Source organism: Neolamprologus multifasciatus, chromosome 6, assembly GCF_963576455.1.
Source record: "Neolamprologus multifasciatus chromosome 6, fNeoMul1.2, whole genome shotgun sequence".
Lineage (NCBI taxonomy): Eukaryota > Metazoa > Chordata > Actinopteri > Cichliformes > Cichlidae > Neolamprologus > Neolamprologus multifasciatus.
This window is the reverse complement of record NC_140444.1, coordinates 20,870,508-20,893,220: the sequence shown is the minus strand read 5'-3', so window position 1 is coordinate 20,893,220 and position 22,713 is coordinate 20,870,508. Positions and strand designations below refer to the sequence as shown.

The window sequence follows — 22,713 nt, the reverse complement described above, 5'->3', positions numbered from 1 at the left end:
TATGCCTAACTGTATTGTATACAGTTATGCCTAACTGTATTGGTTAAATCATCAAAGTATGAACAATATTTGGGTCTTAATAGAGCGATTTACCAGCTGTCTCGGCGACTGCCGGTGTACGCCGGTATTAACTAAAGAGTGAATGCCTTTGTGATTGAACGGACGCAGCGTGATGATGTCACAATCGCTGATGTCTCGTGAGTCGTCTTCCAATCAGAGACAGTTAGTTCTTCTCGCTCTTCAAGCAGCAGCGTACAGATCCCACGAGTGTTCCCGACTAATAATTTAAACACCAATCACAACAGAGAGCGCCCACGTTACCTCAAGGCGTACCAACCACTGACATGTAATGTTTTAGCAATTCCAGCTCACCTCACTGCGATAATTTCGTCGCTGACTTTATTGGCGATAAGTTTTCATGCACTGGTTCACTGATAAGTCATTCTTAGCATTTGTTATATTTCACAATATTTTAACTCGTGTTTTTAAACTCTTGCAGTCACAAAGGATTCAAGTTGCGATAGACACGCAGTGAAAGACAATTCATTTTTTAAAGGAGAAGATTGTGCAAAATGATAAAAGCAAGTGCTTCAGATAGCTCAACTGCAAGAACGCACCTCAAATTAAGTCCTTCCAAATCGGCTCCAAAAGACTGAATAATTATAATTCGAGCAATAAAAATGACAACAGCACGGTCTAAATTCATTAAAAAAAATTTTTTTAAGTAATTTTAAGTAAAAGCACAAATTTAAATACCATGCATTTTCATGTTTTATGTAATTGGAGCAAACGCCCTAATGTTTGAGAGCATTTGAATGCTGTGCGTCAGGAGGAGTTGTAGATTGTATTTTATAGAATATTTCTAAACTACTTGGTCGAGTGGGTAATGAGTTGTAAAGGGTGCTGAAACATATAACACAATGCCAAAAAAAAGATCTAAAAAAACATTCCTATTTGAAAATATAGGTACACTACAGTTGGTCAAATCAGTCATCTGAGGAAAATTACTTCCATCATGTAGCCCATGTTATTGAATTTTCGTTGGAGGACTGCCTTGCCTATGCAAAAAAGAAAAAGGGGTTTCATCGATCCGCAGCGTTCTCACTCTCGTCCCACGGCTGGGCGAGAGGCTGACTGGACGCGTGGAAACCCTTAGCTGATGATAGGATCCGTCATAGCCCTAACATGAATGTGCCATTTTTTGTTTTAAAAGCCGCTCTTTTGGCTGCGATCAGCACTCGCTGTTATGCCAGCAGCGTCCCTTCATTCATCCTGCCGTTCACCGACTGTGCCGGGAGTCGTGGGAAAGACGGCTTCTACCGGGGAGCGATAGACGTCACTGAGTCCGGCACCCGGTGTATGAACTGGACCGAAGTCTCCGGCTTCGACGAACGGTACCCGGGCAAAGGCATAGGCGAGCACAACCACTGTCGCAACCCGGACGGCCGAATCCGACCCTGGTGCTTTTTTAGGAACCACAGGGGCAGAGTAGACTGGGGGTACTGCGACTGTAAACAAGGTAAACACGCAGGCCTAGTAGCAGCAGCTTTATTGTGTTTTATAGGCGTTAACAGCCTCGAAATTGTACAACGTGGCTACAAATATTACACCTAGAAGAAGGTGAAATCCCCAGATGAGCAGGATTCAAGACATGCTACAGCAGATAAAAGGTCAATATGAATGGAATGAACATTTTTATATGGGCTGAGAAGCTGTTGATACATGTCTTTTTACAGTACTGTGCAGCTGAGTCATAGAGCATCCACCCATGGAATCATTAAAGCCTACCATACCTTTGGTTTACCAGGGTGTGAATGTAATTGTTCATATGAAAATATTTGTGTTTTCAGCTCTTCCTTTTTAAAAATCCATATGCAGCTGTATTACATTACAGTTTTGGTGTCAGTTATTGAACGTTTTAACAATTACATGCCGGTAAGTCAGGTGTTCAGATTCAGTGTGTTTACAATTGCACAAGGAAGACAGCCACAGGGTGCTCAGGCACCTATGAATATTTAGGGACATGCGATTGTGTAAGTGTGTGTTGGCATTGATGTGCACCCAGGCATTCGCTGTAAGCTTCTTACTTTACAATGTAAAGAAATCAGGTTACCCTGATGCATGCTGACACACTGAACGACTATACCTGCAAATAACAAATTTGGAAAACACATTCTTTAATATTTCACTTTTTGACATTACTGTCTTATTTTTTGTGTCTGATGTGGTGAAACATACATGAAAACATCACTGAAGCCATCTGGACAAATGGCTTCAGTGGCTCGCTTCTAAGCCGGTGATCTATGTGTGTTTTAGAGCTCGCATAGTGTCTCTTTTTCTCTCCTGACTTTGTGCCAGTTTTAGCTCCCCCCCCCCCCCCCCCCCCCCACACACACACACACACTTTAAACTCAGTGTTCCCCAAAAAGATTCTTTTGCACATTACATACAGTTTTACATCTACTTTTCTCCAACCGTCTTTCCATCTCAGGCTCTGTCCGTCTGCAAGGTGGCCGCTCCAAGCTAGATGGCAGGGTGGAAGTGTACCTTGGGGGAACGTGGGGGTCCATTTGTAGCAACGACTGGGGAGACGAAGATGCTACAGTGGTCTGCAGACAGCTGGGCAAGGGGTGAGAAAGCACAAACGCGTACACATATGCTTAAATGTGCAGTATTTATTTTATCCCTGCCTCTCACATACGTCTTTAGACAGAAGTGCAGGTTCTGTCACCATCGGCCGTTAAATTCATAACTGCTAACAGAGCTTCATTCAGGCACGCTCCTCTTTTCTGCTCGACGCTTCTTGTTTGACTCTTACATTCCAGCCCTCTATTCCCCAGAGGCACTTAAATACCTCGAGTGCCGTGCCGTTTACGTTGTTTCTCGCATACTCGTCCGCTCTCTGTTTCTGTTTCTCACATGTGCCTCTTACTGCGTCTCGTGGACTGGATTATGAGATGTTGTCATGCTTCTCAAGGGAGCCTGTAGTCAGATTGTATATAACAGCACAGTCCATAGTCAGTTGAGAAAGTGTCCTGTTCTCCCTGGAGAACAGAGAAACTCTTTGACTTATTGCACATGTTGCCACTAACACCAGCGCTGGCACACGTTCTGATACGAACACTTGCCTGGGTGTGTTTGTACTCACACAGGAGTCAATGAAAGTCCACAGCAGAAAGGAAAAAGGGCAAATGTCAGGCATATGTCATTTGGAGTGCTTGGTGATGACTTTCACATGCCTAATTATTGAAAGCTGTTGGGTGTAAGGACTACTGACGGCATTGGCCCAGAGCAACAGATTATGCATGTGCAGACAGCTCAAACTTACTGCTAGCAGGTTAATAAAACTGCCTGCTTGTAATTTGTAACTCTTGTTATCTAATGAGATTTGGATCAGTGTCAGTTGGCATGATGGTGCTGTGTGGAGCTTGCATGTTTTCCCTGTGCCTACTTCCAGGTTATCTGGTTTCCTTTAACACTCAAAAGACATGTTAGGTTAATGACTCCTTCTAAATTGGCCATAGAGAGGATGTGAGAGTGTAGTAGCCCTGTTATGGACTGCTTCTGGCCAAGTGTGAGTCAGAATAGTCTCCAGTCAACCCGTGACCATAATTATGAAAACGGATGGAGGGATGGATGGGTCATGTCAGCTGGAGTATAAAAAAGCTTTTCAAATTACTATAACTAACATGTTCCCCTTTTGATGTTCTTCCAGATTTTCAGGTCACGCTCGAGCAGTTCCTCTGTTCCGTCCAGGCACAGCCAAGCTCCACTGGACGGCAGTCCATTGCCAAGGCAAAGAGCCAGACCTGCTCCAGTGTCCCAAGGCTACCTGGAATGGAGAGGAGTGTTCTCTGGTTGCAGCTGTTACCTGCAACCAGCAGCCAGGTAATTATAGATCTGCCATGGGAGGTTTGTGAGAATAAGTTGAAAGAAATCAAATGATCTTACAAACGACAAATTTCAATAAATATATACTTTAAAAATATACAAATAAAAAAGCAGCATACTGTGTGTTTTTTGCTTGCTCACACTTCAGCAGGTGTGTCCCTTCCCATAAGGCTGGTGGGAGGCCGGTCAAAGTCAGAGGGCAGGGTTGAGGTCCTCCATGCCGGGGAGTGGGGTTCCATCTGCGATGACCAATGGGATGACAGTGACGCAGAGGTGGTGTGTCGACAGCTGGGGCTGAGGTTAAGTCGTATTGACACACACACAAAAATGCACGCATGCACACACACACACACACAACCACACACAATGATACAAATGTTCATATTCAAATTAGCATAAAGGAAATACACTGCCGGTGTGACAGAAGTGAGAAAAAAATGTGTGGCAGAAAGATACAGAAGGCAGCTGGAGATGAGTTTGTGTGGGTATCCTGCCGTCTTTCTCTCCCTCTGTCTCCAAAAGTATGACAAGTATTCTTTCTATTCAGACACACAGAAAGAGGAGCAAGCAGTAAAGAACATCTGGGGTCAGACAGTGAATCAGGCTCATTGTTCCTGCTAGAATTCTAGCACCACAGAGATATGCATATTTAGCAGCACTATACAGGGAGCAAATACATCGCAATGTTTACATTTGCAGGGATGTGCGTGACAAGCAGTTTCCTGATATTAAACATGACATATAATGTGCTCACTCTGTAAATCCTCTAAATTAAAGGAGAAAAGGATACGGTATTGTATGCACTGCATTTTGTACGTCATGTCCAATGAGCACATGTGTTTTGCATTAGTATTACTAGAGCCCAAATGTCTTAGAATTCTGCATCATTCCTTTTCTTTGTAGTGGCGTTGCAAGGGCATGGGGCCAGGCACATTTTGGCAAGGGTTCAGGCCGCTTGTGGTTGGACGAGGTGCGTTGCACAGGCAATGAGCTCACTCTGGAGCAATGTCCAAAAAGTGCATGGGGAGAACACAACTGTCTGCACTCTGAAGATGCAGGGGTCTCCTGCAATCCTCTTACAGGTAGGTCACCAAATAATCATTGTTAGGAGCAAAGACATCAAAGTGGGATACACACAGGCATGTTTATATATATAGAAATCAAAGCTTCTCACCTTATACCGGAAACATCAGGAAGTTCCCATGACCCTGAAAGATTTTGCTTTTTGCTTTTGTTGCTCTCTCTTCCCACATTTTTGACGTATCAAGCACAGGTGTAACTGATAACATTAACAACAAGAAGCACTCTGAGAGCGCAAACCTTCGCCAAGGCAGCTCAGCCTCTGGATTGTATTTACTTTTACGGGAGTAGAAGAGGTCTGTAGTAAAAACAACTGGCCTGTTTTAGTGCCCTGTGGAAACCCATTTTAATATCCTTGAATTAATTTAGATTTTAGACCCCCCCCCAAAAAAAGAAACTTATTCAGATCCATTGTATATGTATTCCAATTGTTATGTATTTAAAGAATTATAACCTCTTACTGTCATTTACATGAGAAAGTCATAATAAAATAATGTGATTTTTATAGTCTTACTATATCATCAGCTATATGTGTATATTTTGTCATTATAGCGGCAGTAAGAAACAGTTTTAAATAGTGCTATATAGCATTATTAACTCTTTGACCTTCATATCTAGTCAGTCTTTTGACCTTGAAGGAGTGGTCAAATGTGACATGATACTTTAAATTCTTACCAATAAATCCTTAGGCTGACCTTTGGTAACTTACATCTTGGTGCATTTGGTTCAGACAGGATTGACCAGAGGTTTTTTGTTCATTACAACATCAGTAATTACACTCTGAACGTTTACAGTGCAGTTAATAGCTGTGCTGTGCTGTTATTTCCTGCAAAACTTAAAAAAACGATAAAAGTAAAACATGTGACTTTTGGAAGAAATCTAGAAGAAATTAATTCACATTATCCCCAGTCACTCTCTCACTTTCTCTCCAGATGGTACTATTAGGTTGGTTGGGGGTGCCGGCAGCCACGAGGGACGTCTAGAAATCTTCTACCGTGGTCAGTGGGGAACGGTGTGTGACGACGGCTGGACAAACTCAAACACGCAAGTGGTGTGCCGACAGCTTGGCTACAGGTAATGTGAAGTATTTCCCACCCGTTCACACACCTTTGTATTTATTCCAAATCATTGCTCATAAATAACTTAAACATGTTTGTTCGATTGCGGATGTGTGTCTGCATGTGCAGGTTGGGAGAGACTCTCTCTCCTGGAGTGCCAGATACTCCAGTTCCACGCTTCGGGGTGGGCTTAGGTCCTATTCTGTTGGATGATGTGAGCTGCACGGGGAAAGAACCTAGTTTATTGCTGTGCAACAGGAGGGAGTGGCTGCACCACGACTGTACACACCAGGAAGATGTTAACATTGCATGCAGCCCTGAGCACAATGGAGAGGGTCTTCCAATCAGTAAGAGAATACATTAAAAGGTTATATATATGGGAGAGATGCATGGTTTTGTATGTGGTTATGTATACTGCAACTTGTATGTGACTATATATATGGCACAGTTTTTTTTGAAGCATAGTGCTAGTTGAAGCTTTAGGCTGGATTATTATAATAACATAGGAAATATATTGGGCGTGCAGGCATGCATAATCTCTAAATCTTTCTGGACAATGTTTTAGGAAAAGAGGTTGTTATGCACACATTCATACTGTTTTTTCAGAAATATAATTCAGGGCTCGTAGTTCATCATAAGAAAGAAGTGTATTTTTACATCCCCTTATAATATTTTAATGCTCTCCAGTTTTACTGATTTTAGTCCATATTAAGACTTTCAGTGTTGCTGATCAGTTGATTTTGTTTTTCCCCCTCTCATGTTTGGTTGGCCTTGGCCCAGTAGAGATTGCCTCATTGCATATATGGGATTCCCCAGGAGTCAATCAAACTGTTGTACTTTCCAAGAAATGAATTTAGTTTCCATTCATAAGTAGAATCTCAGAGATCAGTTTTCTTTTTATTACTGCGTGCATGAAGGTTAACATTAACATGAAGGTTAACACCGCCTACGCTTACACACCTAAACTGGTCTATGTAACAACAAATAAAGCAGACCATAATGTTCAACTCCTATTTGTAGACATTTGTAAATGGAATTTGGAAACAGCTTTGTCACTCATGTCTCAGTCAGTTATTCGGACCTATTACAGCTGAAAGATCAACATCAAAGATAATAAATCTGGTCTGTTGGGCATGCACCACACATTCAAAATTTCCTTAGGATGTTACACAACAGGCTTTGCTTCATTTCAAATACTGAACAGAAGGTCATTGCCAGTTTTCCATTGTTGCTGCTTACACAAAAACAAAGTGCAGAAAACACAGTGCAGAACTCCAGTGCAGTTCCATATTTAGTATAATTCTTTCATTTTACATAAATGTATTTTAAATTGCTGTTACAACAATATTACTTTATATCTGCCAGGCCCACTGATGGTGGCATCAGTGGGCCTGGCAGATATAATCTGCATGAGATATTCTGATAGATCCTTTTAGGATTAGTGGCCTAAGCAAATGTAACAAGGGAGACTAATAAATACACAAAATTATTACTCTTAGTAGCAAAAATACAAATTATAAAGGACTCTTGTATCCTGACTTTCCACTTGTAGGCCAACTTTATAATCAGGGAGAAATGGTTGTTTAATTTGATGGGTTTAGCCAAATGATTAAAACGTCTTTGTAATTTGCCTTTCCTTTCATTAAAACAGATAATGGAAGGGCAAGCTGATCTGAAATCTGTTCCTGACATGTCTGCCACAACCTGCAGGCAATTAGACACAGGGAGAGGATGATATAAGCCATGCTAACTCTAGTAAGCACAGCTGTCAGTTGGTTTTTCCAGCCTTAATAACTTGGCATCATGGTAAAGTCATCATGATCAAATGACTCCACTACAGACCCTTTACCTATAAGTCCTGATGGTACAATCACATCTGCCAGGCACCAGTGCACTAGTATGGCCAACCTATCGCATAACACAAGATCTATGTCTATAGCTTCCAGACAGCAATAAAGTTCTGCAAGGGTAAGAGATGCTGGAGGGCAAAGTTTCATACATCTCTGTATGGCTCAGATGGCTCAGGTTTCAGATCATTCTGCAAATGTCACATGCACAAGTCTAATAAGTCTAGCCCATGACACAGAAAACACTGTGTTTTTTACATCCTGAGTGAGGGCAGGTTTGAAGTTTGTGTAGAGAGAGCGCATACAAAATGAAATGGCTGCTTAATTTGGTGGGTTTAGATGGCTTACATTGTTTGGCAATAGCCTCAGGGACGCTCTTACCTTACAAAAATGCAACTCAAGAATTCTGTTATTACTGTGGAGCATTTGTATGCGCGTCTGATTACGTGTTTGTGTTTGAGTGTTTACATGTGTGAGCAAAACCCCGCTTCATCCCTCGGCATGCCGAAGACAGATCAGGCTGTGTTGTTTTTGGAAAAAGTAAAAAAGTAACCAGGCAGGCAGGATAAACCAGGCTCTCAGCCTTTCACTTCAACTCTCTGTTGTGATAGATCATCACATTAAGGCCATGTCAGAGCAGTAATGTAGCGTGTGTGCATATCTTTACTTTTGTTACTCATGCTGAGGGGATATAAATATGGCTCCACATAGTCACATTGAAAAGACCTTCCCTCCTGAACAGAGCTCACTGATGTAAATCATTAAAATGTACACTAAAGCCTTTTATGTTAATGTTGGCACTTGATACAGGTTATGATTAAAACTGGGGTAATCTGAAGAAAATTATATAGGTAATGTTCACTAGTTGATTAAACACAATTCTGTGTGTGTTTGTGTGTGTGTTAAGACAGGAAGAACTGTTTGTGTTTCTCAGGATGGACAAACATTTCCTTAATTGCCAACACCAACTAAGATGTAAACATTCCCACAATTAACTCTCCCTCCATTAAATCTCACCCTTCTAAATGTCCTATGTCCCAAAAGCACAGTCATTAAGAAAATTTTGGTATTTCATTTAATGTAATAGAGCCAGAATCATTTTATACTGAGGTTCCCTGCTTAGGAATGTTTAGACTACGAAACACAAAAAAATTATATCTCTGAAATGATCTCTTAAAGAAACACAGAAGGAAGCAAAGAAAGAAAATTCCATGAGAAAATCTTTCTTTTTTTGATCTAGGTATGTTGATTCAGTGGCAAAACAAAAAAAATCAGATTTAGCTGAAACTTGAAACTTGAAAGAATGTAAACTGATCCTGAAAATGTCTACAGACGGGAAAGACATTAGTACACACTTAAATGTGTTTGGTGTGAGTGTGTGCGTTTGTGTGTGCATTTTGGGGCATCTGTATGCTCACAACTATTAGATCAATGTAGAGCTTATACTGATTTGATTAACAGTGTGAGTGAACACTTGAAAGAAAGAACGAGAGAAAGTGTGTGCGTGTGAAAAAAATGAGATGAGAACCAGTAAAGATAAACAATCTTACACTGAGACACACACACACACACACACACACACACACACACACACACACACACACACACACACAGACTGTGTTTTTGTGCAAGAAAATAGACAGGTGTTCCAGCTACTTCATTTGTAGAGGGCATGTACACACATGCTTCTATTCACTAGACAGATCAGGTTTGTTAGAGGAATGTTTGCTTCCTTGAACATTTCAAGACTCTGGGTGTTAGACATCTTCAATCAACTGAGCCAACATGTGATCTTCATGCACTGTCAGCCTAAACTGTTGTGTCTGTATGTGTTCTTCAGGTGTACCAGTGAGACTAGTAGGAGGAGAGAGCCCTAGGGAAGGGCGTGTCGAGCTCTATCTGTCCGGTCAGTGGGGGACTGTCTGTGATGATGGATGGACTGATCATGATGCTGAGGTGGTCTGTAGGCAGTTGGGATATAGGTATGTAAGTTGGAATTGGCTAATTTCACACACACACAGCATTGATTCACTAGCTCATTATGTCCCAACCAATCCTTTGATTGACAGTATGTCAGAAAATAATAAAACTGGTTAAAAAGAAAAAAGTGCAAGCACTTATGGACAGGATCAGCATTTTGAAACAGAGGTAAAGCTTAGCTGAAAGTTGTAGAAATGCAATGTGATCTCCTCGTACATTATACTCACTTAAGTGAATCCAGACTGAATCTACTCGGTTTGCAAAATCCATCACCCCATCACTCATTTCTTCATCTCACAATCCTTACCTGCTTCCACGTTGCCACTTCACTCGTCATCACACGTCTGAAATGCTCAAGTTTATTTACAGTTTTTTTTAAAAAAAAAAGCTACCGTGGATTATAAATCATAAAAAATGACTGCATTTCATTATTTATTCATTTTCTTTCTTTGATTGTAGTTGTTAAGATGTTTTGTTATTAGCTTTTCATGGTGACCTTTCTGTTACCTTTACAAAAATAAACATTTGATTTAAAACACAGGCTAATGATGCAAAAGTCACGTTTGAAGTCTCGGATATGTTTCCTGGCACTGAACAGCTTGTCCAGAGGCCTCCTTTTCATTTTCTTCTGAGACGCCTTTTTGTTTTCAAGAACAATGACAATGAGATGACAAGGGAAAACCTTACTATAACAAACTGTCTTATTTCCTTTCTCATCACTCCTCAGCAAAAGATATTCATGCCTTAGTCACCAAGTTTTCTGTGACACATCTGTTTGCAGATGAAAGCCACATCTGGAATGCATAAATGTTAGAGAGTTAGTGGAAAGTGTGTTAAAGGCATGTAAAGCCATGTTGGAATTATCATTCTGTCTCATACGGGATGTAGTGAATGGTCTGCAAGGGTTGTAGGTTGCTCTGCTGGTGATAAAAATATACACATATATGTATATGTACACAACTATACAGATTACCCCGCCTCCCACTCAATGGCAGCTGGGATAGGCTCCAAACTCCAACAAACCTGAATTGGATGAGCAGAAAAGATGGATGTATGGATGTTTTTTTCCACAGCTTTGTCATGCACAAATGCGGAAGTCTTGTGGCAGAGACATGGCTCTTGTCAACAACTCAGCAAGAGTACTTGCTAACAAAGATTGTCCTAATATCAAGAGCTTCACTTCCAATAATATAAACTGAGAAAAAAATGTTCTTTAGCTAATGGGTACATTTACAATGGGGCTGAACGCAAGGAATATTAATGGAAGCACATGAAATATGATGCCTGAGAAAACACTTGGCCCTCCTTTCCAACTTGAGTGGTTTATAGCCAAAGCAGCTCTTTTTTTTCAACTGTTATTGTACGTTAACCGCGGGTTGCCTCGGAGATACACCAAGCCAGCATGATGTCAGTCTTTAGGCGTTGCTCCAAGCAACTCGGAGGGTCACTTTCTACATACATTGTCTAGGGAGCTATTGAGCACACAGATACAACATTAGATGAGTAAGTAAGAGACACAAGGTTCCCAGTGGATAACGAGACCTGTCCCCCAACTTACTCCAGGGATGCAACATAAGACCTTCTCTTTCTGTTATCTATCAGTCTTAATTAAATTCACAGTTACAGTCTGTACCTACACAAGTTCATCCTACAGGCCAGTGTGTGTTAGGTCTTTGCTAATTTAAGTCAGGGGTGAGATAATGGTGCAAAGTTTTGCAATCCTTTGTCAACCTGGTTTGCGTCACATTCTGAGAAGGTCAAATGTTGACATCTAAACCAATTTGTTGTCACCGCCTTCACTTACGCACCTAAACAGGTCTATGTCACAACAAATAATGTTCAACTCTTATTTATAGACATTTGTAAATGGAATTTTGAAAAAAGCCTCATCACTCACGTCAGTCAGTTTGTCTGACTTGTTACAGCTGAAAGGTAAACAAAAGATGTATGTTCTGCATGCGCCGCACATTCAAAATTTCCTTAGAATGTTACACAACAGACTTTGCTCCATTTCAAATACCAACAGAAGCTCATTGTCAGAGTTTTCCATTGTTGCTGCTTGTGCAAAAACAAGTGCAGAGCTCCAGTGCAGTTCCATATTTAGTATAATTCTTTTATTTTACATCAATATATTTTAAATTGCTGTGGCCATAATAGAACTTTATATCTGTCAGGTCCACTGATGGTGGGCACTAACTCTTCTTCGGAACTACCATCAGATCTCCCACGTTATCTAAATATTTTTACTAAGACTTACTTTTTTACTTAATTTGTGCCACTTAATTTTCCCTCTGATCATAAAGAACATGTGTTTCTCAGAATGTGTTACTTTTTGGACAGTTCTGCCTGTTCTTGTGTTTGTTTTCTATAATTGAGAAAGCGATGTAGTGAAATGCGTATACGTCTGTCCTCTCAAGTGGCGTGGCAAAGGCCCGCGTGATGGCATACTTCGGTGAAGGGATGGGGCCCATCCACGTGGACAATGTAAAGTGCACTGGTGAAGAGCTTTCTTTAGCTGATTGTATCAAAGATGTTCCAGGAACACACAACTGCCGCCACAGCGAGGACGCTGGGGTCATATGCGACTACGGAGCTCCGCAGCCCAGCTACAAAGTGGTGAAAGGTCAGTCAGTTAGTCAGGACCTGCTTTTCACTTTATAACTCTGAAAATAAATAGAGCTTCTATTATTCATCTGGAAACTATACTGTGTTTAGCAAACACTTCCAAAATGTTATACACACCAGAAAACTCAAAAGATATAAATGGCTGAAGAAAGGACCAGCGTAAGAGTTTAAGCAGAAAGTGTGGGACTTTGATGACTGTGTGTATCCAGATGGTAAAATGGAGAGTTTTACAGTATTATTGCTTCATCCTGTCAGCGACACGTCAGGGCAGACGCACACAATGCATTACCATTACCTGCACATGTTCTGATGCTTTGCCATCATGCTGAACCATTTCTCACATAACCAGTGCAGGACTGTATTTTGTCTCGTTTTGCATGTAGTTTTGGACATCACATAGACACAAACAGTGAAAGGAATCACTTTATTTATTTGTTAATTGAATTCAGGTTCATATTATAGTAGGAAAAGAAGAATTATGCTTTTGACCAGACTAAACATTTAATAAAACCAACACTGGAGCTGAGATGTATGGTTTAGCAATCATCACCCTCCCACAGGATCTCAAATATACACAACCACTGGTCCCTCTTTTGTCTCTGTCAGATCCTGTGGACTCAATTTGCGGTCTGCGGCTCATACACACTCGCCAGAGGAGAATCATAGGAGGAGAAAACTCTCTGAGGTAAGTTGGCAGGGAAAGCAGGGATTAATACCAGCATGGAAAAATCCTGTCAGAGATATAGAGTAAAGAATAATGGCCACATTTTCATGCAAATCTTAGATGGAAAACAGCTGATCTGAGGGCTATAGGCAAAGAAAACTGTGTATGCAGACAAACATCAAGATACATTGTGTGGGGACGCATGTTTTAAAACAAAGCAGGTCCATACACAGCACTGTGAAACAGTATTGAGCCATCCCTTATTTCATTTTATTTAACTAAGAAAATGGGAAATCCACCTCTCTTTTTTGGATGTCGGCTGCCTTTTGGTTCTATACTCTATCGAGATGATCCCACGCTTCATTAATGGTGAACGTCCTGCACTTGTCCAGTATTCTTAATTTGTTTAAGAGCACACACCATGCCAAGATGTGCCACGTTTTCAGTCAATAGCTCTTTGTTTTTGTAAAAATACAATTTTACCTTTAAGTTATTCAAAGTATGTGTTTATTTGATGTTTTTGTCATGAGCTGCTAGTAAGAAAGTGCCTAAAGATACAATTTAAAATTATTTGGCTGTTTTCTTTGTAGGGGTGGCTGGCCATGGCAGGCTGCTATCCGTTTGCGAGGATCTCGAGTAGATGGGAGGTTGGTTTGTGGAGCAACTCTCATTGACACCTGTTGGGTCCTCACTTCGGCACACTGCTTCAAAAGGTCAAAAACACACATCCGCTATTACACAAATACACTGACTTTTTTCATATCGCACATATTAGACTTTTGAAGTGGAAATGTGGATTGTGCTTACACATATATTTTGCTAAGTCTTAAAAGTGTTTTGCATAAAGTAGGATATTTGAATTCACCCCAAAGCAGCTCGACAATGTGTGCGCATGCACAAGACTGATGAAGGGCTGAGAACTGAACATTTGAGCGTTATTCAGTGCTGGTTTGGCTTTGGTTATGGTGCAGGTGGCAGGAAGAAAGGCAATTGCTTCATCTCAACTTCATCTGGACTAGAGGCCTCCACATGATGCCACAAACCGAAAATCTATCACCTAACGCATACAGTAGAGAAGGCAGTGGAAAAACAAATAGTCCACATTAAATGTTTACACAGTACATGTTGGATTGTCAGGCTTTATTTTACTGATAATATATTTTAGTTGTTACTGGGTTTTAGTTCCAGTGGTGGGGTTTGGTGGGAGAACCACAGCCCCGTAAAGACCCCAGAAGGTCCATGACTATAAATCCAAGTGTTTCCACATTTCAGAGAGGAAGAAGTCTTTCACTAAATCTTTCCCAGTGCCGTTTCCTGAGCCATTTCCAGACCACTTTAGCTGTCAGAAGCTGTATATGCAAGAACTCCTCTTTTCTGTGAAAGTGCTACTTTCAGCTACTTCGAAACGATACACAGGAAGTGCTCCAAATTAACTATACTTACTTACAGGAGGTAGATTTAGGTAGTAGTGATTACTTGGTGATTAGTAAATCACCAGGGTAAGATTAAACTGACGACTGTTATACTTGCTCAAAAGCTGCATTGTAAGCCTTGTGGAACCTTCGACAGTTATCCTCAAACATAATGCTTTAATTGTTCTTGCGCTGCAAGAGAACATTTTTCATAGTTTTTGTGTGGCTGCTGTTTTACTGATTCAGACAGCCAGAGCTGCTTAAGAAACAACCTAAAGGAACTCACCTTTTTAACTTGCGAGGTGGGGCTGACATGGAAGACTGATGAATGAGAGCCAAGTTTATCTAATATTAGCATCTCATTATTAGCCTATCCCTTGAACAGTACAGCTTCTTGACGTGTTTTCACTGCAATTTTAAGGCTTATCTGTATTTCATGAAGTCTAAACTGCAGTCACCTGAAGGCACTTTTCATTGTGAAAGTCATCACAGGTGTGAAAATCATATGTGCTGTTTTGTGTTGCACTCGCTGTTTAACCTTTGCGAGTCTTTGTGCATTTATGGTGTGACCTACAGGCCATAAATGCACATATGGGCACAGAAACCAGAATAGAACAGTTCCGCCCTGCAGGTCTCACCGTTGCCACAGGCACCCAGTTCTGCTATTTATGACTTCAATAGTGACAGTCAGTCATCTTAATTCCCTGATATCGGTTTTCAATGCCTCAAGCTGCTGGCCTCGGTCATGACAGCTATGAAAAGAAATTTGCTGTATGCGAGCCAAAGGACATAGACCTGTGAAGACTTCCGACTTCACGGTGTCGCCTTTCATCGAGTATACTCCAAAATAGAGCGATAAACAAGCACAAAGTTACACACAGCAACAAGCAACGTAATACTATGCGGCCCTTTTAGGTCAGAGAAATTAGATGAGCAACTTGGTGTATTCACTTATGTTCGCTCGATTTTGCCTACAAGTACAGATGGCTTAAATATGAAATAAGTGCAGCTGTTCAACCTTAGTAGCATGACCATGTTGTTTGATTCTCTGCAATGCCCTTAGTATGTTTATGAAAAATGGTCTCATCTTATTTCAGCCAACACATAAACCAATTATTTTGTTGTAGCTGTACAGCTGCAGGTGTGCCAACAATAATATTACACACAGATTTTAGCAGCAGCAGCAATATGTGAAAAATCCATCATATTCCGGAGATTTTGCCTTAAGCGCAGGAAGCCTGGTTGCTCGTGCCACTTCATTTACTTTTTTAATGTAAATAGTCAGTGTGAGCTTGTGGATATCAAAGTATTTGTGACTGTGTGCTTGTGAAGATTTACGTAGTCAAAAGGCTGGTCAGCAGTGTCTCTGCTCTGCCAGGGACCCGGTAGCATTCCCAGGTCAGAAGATCTTTCTGGAAAGACTGCACCATATGTAACGAGACACGGAGACTTGGCTCCTTCTTTAACTCTTCTTCATTTACCCGTTTCTTCGCACTCTGGTGCACCTTTCTATGTCCCTCCCTTTCCATTCCAAAGACACCAGACACCAAAGAATTAAATTGAATGTGTGAAAAATGCTGGTATGTCATGCTATGAGTCAGATAATCACAGCTTTGCACAGATGGAGTGACAGATTTGCTGTCACTCTTGTCTTTAGTCATACTCTGTTTGTTTAGACCAGGTTTAGGCAACTCCAGGCCTCGAGTGCCGGTGTCCTGCAGGTTTTAGATCGCACCCTGGGTTAACACACCTGAATCAAATGATTAGTTCATTACCAGGCCTCTGGAGAACTTCAAGAAATGCTGTGGAGTCATTTAGCCCTTTAAATCAGCTGTGATGGATCATGGACACATCTAAAACCTCCAGGACACCGGCACTCGAGGCCTGGAGTTGCCTACCCCTGGTTTAGACCTTAGTACAAGCATTTATGAGATAGATGAGATTTTTGCGTGAATATTTTGTGCTGGATTGTTCCCCCCAACATTTAAACATACTTTTGTGAATGTTGCTGAGAGAATAGTATTGTGTATTTGTACTGAAACCTGAAAGTCAGAGCCAGTCACTTTAGAGGATTGTACAGCTTTGTGAGCTTTGTGCATGCATGCATTTTAATCTCTTTCTACCATAACTCATAAAACTACTGTGTCTATATATAGATATATATAGATGATATATATATATGTGTGTGTGTAGATAGATAGATAGATAGATAGATAGATATACATATACATACATAATATGTATATATACATATATATCTACAATTCTCTGCAGGTATGGAAACAGTACCAAGCAGTATAAAGTTAGAGTGGGAGATTACCACTCCCTCGTCCCTGAGGAATATGAAGAGGAGTATGGTGTCGATCAAATTGTCCTCCATCCAAGCTACCACACCCATAGCAATGATTACGACCTGGCCCTGGTTCATCTGTCACAGGGGGCAGTGGACAAGATGCCGGGAGAGTGTGTGTCATTCAGCCGTCATATCCTTCCCGCCTGCCTGCCCGTGAGGAAAGAGCGAGTGCTCAAACAAGCCAGCAACTGTCACATTACCGGCTGGGGCGACACAGGTGAGGGTGTGTATGTGTATTTGAGTTTTGAGTGGATAGCCTAGGGTGCATAACCTGAATTCACAAAACATTATGCAATGTTACGCAAAATACCCATTAATCTTCATTCATAACTCTTTAACGCCACAGGGCCACAGTATTGTAGTGATTCCAAGAGGTCAAATGCACTGCAACTTAAAATAACACCAGCAAATACAAAAACGCTGCAACAGCACACAAAACACAACAGAAGTTGAATAAATCACAGTAGAAGAAAAAAAATCTCTTAAACCACAACAGGGTTTTTCTGGGGAGGCGATATCATGATGGACCAGCTGCGGAAGTGACAAAAACCAAATGATGAGATTTTCAGACCAAGTTTGAAACACTCAAAAAAGTGGAGGATTCATCTGTGGGAGATATGAGGAAGGAAAAAGATGGAGGCAATGTGTGTTTTAATCACATGCTTCATTTCATATTGTAGATATGTGTTTGCTGTTAGCTTGCCACTTTTTGAGCTGGTCCATCACGTTATTGTCTCCCTCTCCATTTTGTTTTATGGTTTTGTTATTTATTTCTAAATAACACAACAAAAACGAAGCAAATATTTATTCTATTTGCTGGTGTTTTCTTACATTGCAGTGCTTTTCACCTCTCAAGGCCAACATAGATTTCACAAGAATCTCACATTTGCACGTTTTCAGTTCCATGTTAATTGTTAACTGAATAGTTTGTCACAATTACTTCTGCTGTCAAAAAACGTATTTAAAAACTAAAAGAGACCTCCAGATGCCCCTCAGTGTTAAAAAAAAGAAAACCCTCAACAGTAAGGCGATAAAGGGAAACAAGTGCACCCAAAGGGTTGTTTCTGTATTCAGTTAAGGGTGATTCTCCAAAGAGCAGAAAAATTCTATTCTCAATTGAATGTGTTTTGAAAGGTCACCTGCAAAGCCAGATGAAGTAAAGACGAGTCCGTCATCAGTGCTGTAAATTGTACTTGTTTGACTTCATTTTCTGTCTCTGTCCATACACCTGACCAAATGCGCACATGCACATCTGTTAGTGATCTTTAAATTACACGCTGATGTCATTAATCACAGTGAGTCAAAAGAACACAGGACACGGTCAAGCTAGAACACACACTCCCTAAGATCCAGAGCGTGTTTCACACATGGATTCTAAGTAGTGGACTGTACGTGTGATAGAACATTGATGTTTGTGGAAAAGAGCGTTTTTATTAGCTTATTTAAGTGAGGCAATGCAGGCTATTCAGAGGGTGTGAGGACATGTGTGCTCAGTACAGCTGTTAGTGCCCCTCTGATATCACACACGCAAGCAAATTTTACACGTCTGCCATCCTAAGCTGCCTTGGATAGTTAGCAGTACTATGTTGCATTGGAGAGCATCAGAGAAAGAAACCACTCACAACTCCAGAGCTCTGAGCTGCAGAGCTCGGGGTGGCTGTAGCTCAGCTGGGAGAGCAGGTTCATCAGAGTATGAATGTGTGTGAATGTCAGTTAGATAGCACCTAGGAAAAATGTGCTTGTGCGAATGGGTGTGAATGGGTGTGAATGGGTGAATGCACAAGTTGTATAAAGCGCTTTGAGTGCTCAGAAGAGTAGAAAAGCGCTATATAAGAACCAGTCCATTAGTTTGGTTGTTTGTCCCAGCGACACAATTGTAGAAATCTACGGGTTGCTGTGGTCACAGTTCTTTTTGCTTCAATGCAAAAATGGGTTGCTGCTTGTTGTTTGGCCTTTAGGAGGCTTTGTATGCTGTAAAAGGTGTAAAATGGCTGTTTTTTTATAAAAGAGACGCAGCGTGGGAACCATGTGGAATAAAGAAAGCCACAAAGTTCAAAACTGACTTGTCTCCAAGTTCCCCTTCATACTGGCCAGTCAAGTTTCAGAAATTTAAACTTGACTGGCAAAAGTGATACTCGTGTGAAACACTGCTTCATAACCACAAGGATTAAAGGCTGTCTGGCACTGTGATCTAAATGTTTAAAACAGCATGCTACCATGTGATAATATTACTCAACGGAGTAAACATTTAACAGCTCAACATCATGTTGAGCCATGCAAACTTTATATTTACGTTTTGCACTAACCACATGCAGTCATGTGTTCTAGGTCATGTTTTGTGTCTAAGTTGATGGATAAACAGAAATTCTTGATGATGGCACTAAATGAGAATTCACTGTGAATAATCGTCATAAACACATCGTTTTTGTATGTTTGCCTCACTTTCCTTGAAATCCAATCATGATCGCACACACAATCTATCCAAATTTAATCTCACAACCCACACATCATACAGCATGTAGCAGCTGCTGTCAGTCAGAGTTAAAAGCTGAATCTGTGTCTGAGAACCATGAGATGCTGATGTTGCCGAAGATGCAGAAGAAAGTGCAGTTTTTCCTCCTGCTGCCCATTGAAACCTTGTTCTCTTTCTTTGGAGCATACATTCAGGCGCACCTTTGAAACCTGCTGTTCTCTGCTCTCTCCTTTTCCAGGCCGTTCATACTCCAAGACCTTGCAGCAGGCTCCTCTGTCTCTGTTTCCACGCCGCCATTGCCAGGAGCATTTTCACACAGCCTTCACAAGCCGCATGCTCTGTGCCGGCAGCATCCACTCAGAAAGGCGTGTGGACAGTTGCCGTGGAGACAGTGGAGGTCCATTGGTGTGTGAGCGCCCAGGAGGGGGTTGGGTCGTTTACGGGGTCACATCCTGGGGTCATGCCTGCAGGACACAGCAGTCCCCTGGTGTCTACACCAAAGTCTCCGCATTTAGCTCCTGGATACGCAAAGTAATTGGACGCGATGAAAAAAAGAAGTAATAAACTGAAAACAACGGTCTAAATCAAGAGGATTCATTGTCAGCCAGCTACTTGCATAAAAGGATATTTCAGTTACGAATACTTAATGTCATTCTTAATAATCCTGTGAGGTATATCACAATCTGACCTTTAGTGACATAAAGACAATGTTGGACTTTATTGTATTTTGTTTTTTGTCAAGGGAAATTATTCTTTAGCACTTATTTTACTAATTTAACATTTTTATGAGGTTTTCATTTCAAATGGTATATTCTGTAAGCTAAGCATCTCTTTGTTTATGTAGCATCACATGCAGCCCTTGATTATTGTTTTTTAAACTGTGTTTTCTGTGCTCGTTTTTGTTATGAAGTTATACCTTGTAACTTATGTCATGAAATATGCTATTAAAACGTTGAAAAGGGACCACTGTGTTAGAACAAGCATACTGTAAATGTGCATGTACTCATGCTGAAACAGTATGTAATAGCACAATATTGCATACTTGCACTACGAAATCCTTTTTGGTACTTAATGCATGACATCTAGTGCTTCTGTGTTAAGTATTTTAGTCATATTGTCAAAGTGAAATATGATTTTTAACCTCATTTAATACTTGTTTGTGGAACGTTTTTGTGTGATTTCAGGTCTTGGTAATTCTCAGGCTTTTGCAATTGTTATCCAGTCAGTATTTGTCCTTGACTTAGCACTATGTGACGTATGCAGAAAAAGGAAGGGGCGTAAGTCCTTCTGATTTAAAGCACAAAGCATTTTTGAAGTGTTGATCTATCACAGTGACTCAAAGGTCTTAGTCAGATAGTTGAGGATTGTCATGCTTCTAACAACAGTGAAAGGAGACAATCTGTTACACTTGAAAAAAAAAACACCCACTGCCTCCTTATTGTTAAATGATAAATGACCATGTTTTTTGTCTCAACATTTCTGGGTAAGCACAAATTTTGATAAAATTTATATTAAAAAAGATCTGAGTTTGTGTTTTTAATTTAGATGCCAACATATGTGCACAGTGTTCATATTTTATTTTTGAAGTAAAAAAAAAAACCCCAACGCATTCACGTCACTTTAGACGACATGTCTCGTCTTTCCACCACACCTAATAGGTCACAGCTGCTGGAACAACAGAGCTCTTTCAGGGTTTTTGTTTTTACTGCAAAGTGTCAAAGCAAGCATCCCCTTGTCAGATGATGTGTATGCACACCCACTGGAAAACAATGCCACTGGTATGTCGCAAAGTGTTTGCGGGAACTCCAGCCGGTACTCCTGATTTATGAGAAAAGGTGTAGAAGTTGTTGTGAATGCAAAACCAGCATTTTGTGTTTCTTTATGTTCTTCAAAATGTTTTAAAAGGTTACTTGAGGTTACTCAAGTATCTCATCATACTTTTTCAGCATGAGTAAATGCAACTTTGCTTTCACATGAGACAGTATACACTATAAAACTGTAGTGGTGGGGTTTTGGTTTTTGTATCTAATCCTGCTTTCTCATGTATCCAGAAGTATACGCCTCCCTCACGAATTAGTATCTCGACAGATTCCTACTTTCAATATACAACAAGAACACTCGTATTTTAAAATAAAACATTTTTTGGCAAAGATTTGGAAAATTTTTAAGATCTACAAACAAAGAATACTACACTCCTGTAAGTTCATGCTCACTTCTGTGCCTAAAGGCACATTGCAAGAAATGGTAAAATATACTTAATTTATCCCAAAAGGTTGGGATTAAACGTTAACATTATTTTAAATTTGCTATCACCTGCTGATCAGCAGGGAAAGAGGTGCCGTTTTCAGAGCTCTAAGTCTGACAGCCCCCTCTTGTGGTCATTATTTGACATTGCAAAGTTATAAAACTAGTCTTGTGTTGAATTCGGAAATGCTTTAATTCTTCATGTCAAGATGCTGAAAAACATTCCTCAGTGTTTTGGTCCATATTGACATGGTCATGCATCACAGAGTTGCTGCAGATTTGAATGTTGCAGCAGATACCAAGACTCATTAGATCCTTTTTCCAATTTTCTGTTATCCAAGTGAACCCATATGAATTGTAGTCTCACTTTTCTGTTTTTATCTAGCAAGAGTGGTGTGGTCTTCTGCTGCTGTAGCCCATCGTTTCAAGGTTGAACATGTTGATGTCTTCTGCGTGCCTTACTTGTAAAAATGTTGTTATTTGAACTGCTACTCAGTAATGACCTCGAGCATCAACTATTACTTCATATTTTCTGAAATATTCTCTGTAAACCTTAGAAATGTTTACTGGGAAAATCCATGCTAATCAGCAGTTTATGAAATACTTTGACGAGCCTGTCTGGCATCATCAACCATACCATGTTCAAAGTCACGTAAATCCCCCCTCCCCAATTGTGATGCTTGAGTGAAACTTCAGCAGGTTGTCTTGACTTGTTTCCGTGCAAGGATGCATGCCATATTGCCATGTGATTGGCGGCTCTGATGTTTGTTTGAAGGAGCAGCTGAACAGTGGTCCCTTATACAGTGGATAGTGAGTGTAAACACACACACACATTGTAATAATCAAAGGTTTAAACAGCTCTCAAAATGTCATTCAACAACATTTATGGTTTCGTGGCTTGGATGATATTCAAGCCCCCCCTTGCTATTTCATTTATATTTATATTCCACCAAGATACTATGTCACAACTAAAAGTCACTGACTCAAAACATCCTTCCAAGTGGACTAAAGATTAAGGATTCAGGTCTCTCCTTTAATTTCCATTCATCTGTTATAGCCTGTATATGTTGTATATTAATATTTGCA

At 40.6% G+C, this 22,713-nt stretch overlaps 1 protein-coding gene across 2 annotated transcripts; it reads left to right on the top strand.

Moving 5' to 3' along the window:
• Window positions 1-221: 221 nt before the first annotated feature.
• On the top strand, window positions 222-20,889 carry prss12 (serine protease 12). Of its 2 annotated transcripts, none has more exons than XM_085162447.1 (13): window positions 222-1,519; window positions 2,492-2,630; window positions 3,716-3,888; window positions 4,043-4,190; window positions 4,795-4,973; window positions 5,904-6,045; window positions 6,159-6,376; window positions 9,717-9,858; window positions 12,274-12,479; window positions 13,088-13,166; window positions 13,736-13,858; window positions 16,832-17,127; window positions 19,622-20,889. In XM_085162447.1, exons 1-13 carry the CDS (start codon window positions 1,186-1,188, stop codon window positions 19,942-19,944), a joined length of 2,502 nt encoding a protein of 833 aa, XP_085018573.1. In that variant the 5' UTR covers window positions 222-1,185; the 3' UTR covers window positions 19,945-20,889. The 2 variants fall into 2 exon arrangements, with proteins under 2 accessions (XP_085018573.1, XP_085018572.1); XM_085162446.1 differs by having other exon boundaries at window positions 224-1,519; window positions 4,040-4,190.
• Window positions 20,890-22,713: the final 1,824 nt, after the last annotated feature.

Coding starts and splice junctions, on each gene's coding strand:
- prss12 (XM_085162446.1), top strand. CDS start 1,186: ATGAATGTGCCATTTTTTGTTTTAAAAGCCGCTCTTTTGGCTGCGATC. Junction 9,859..12,273: donor TGTAGGCAGTTGGGATATAG/GTATGTAAGTTG, acceptor TGTCCTCTCAAG/TGGCGTGGCAAAGGCCCGCG. Junction 13,167..13,735: donor GGAGGAGAAAACTCTCTGAG/GTAAGTTGGCAG, acceptor TTTTCTTTGTAG/GGGTGGCTGGCCATGGCAGG.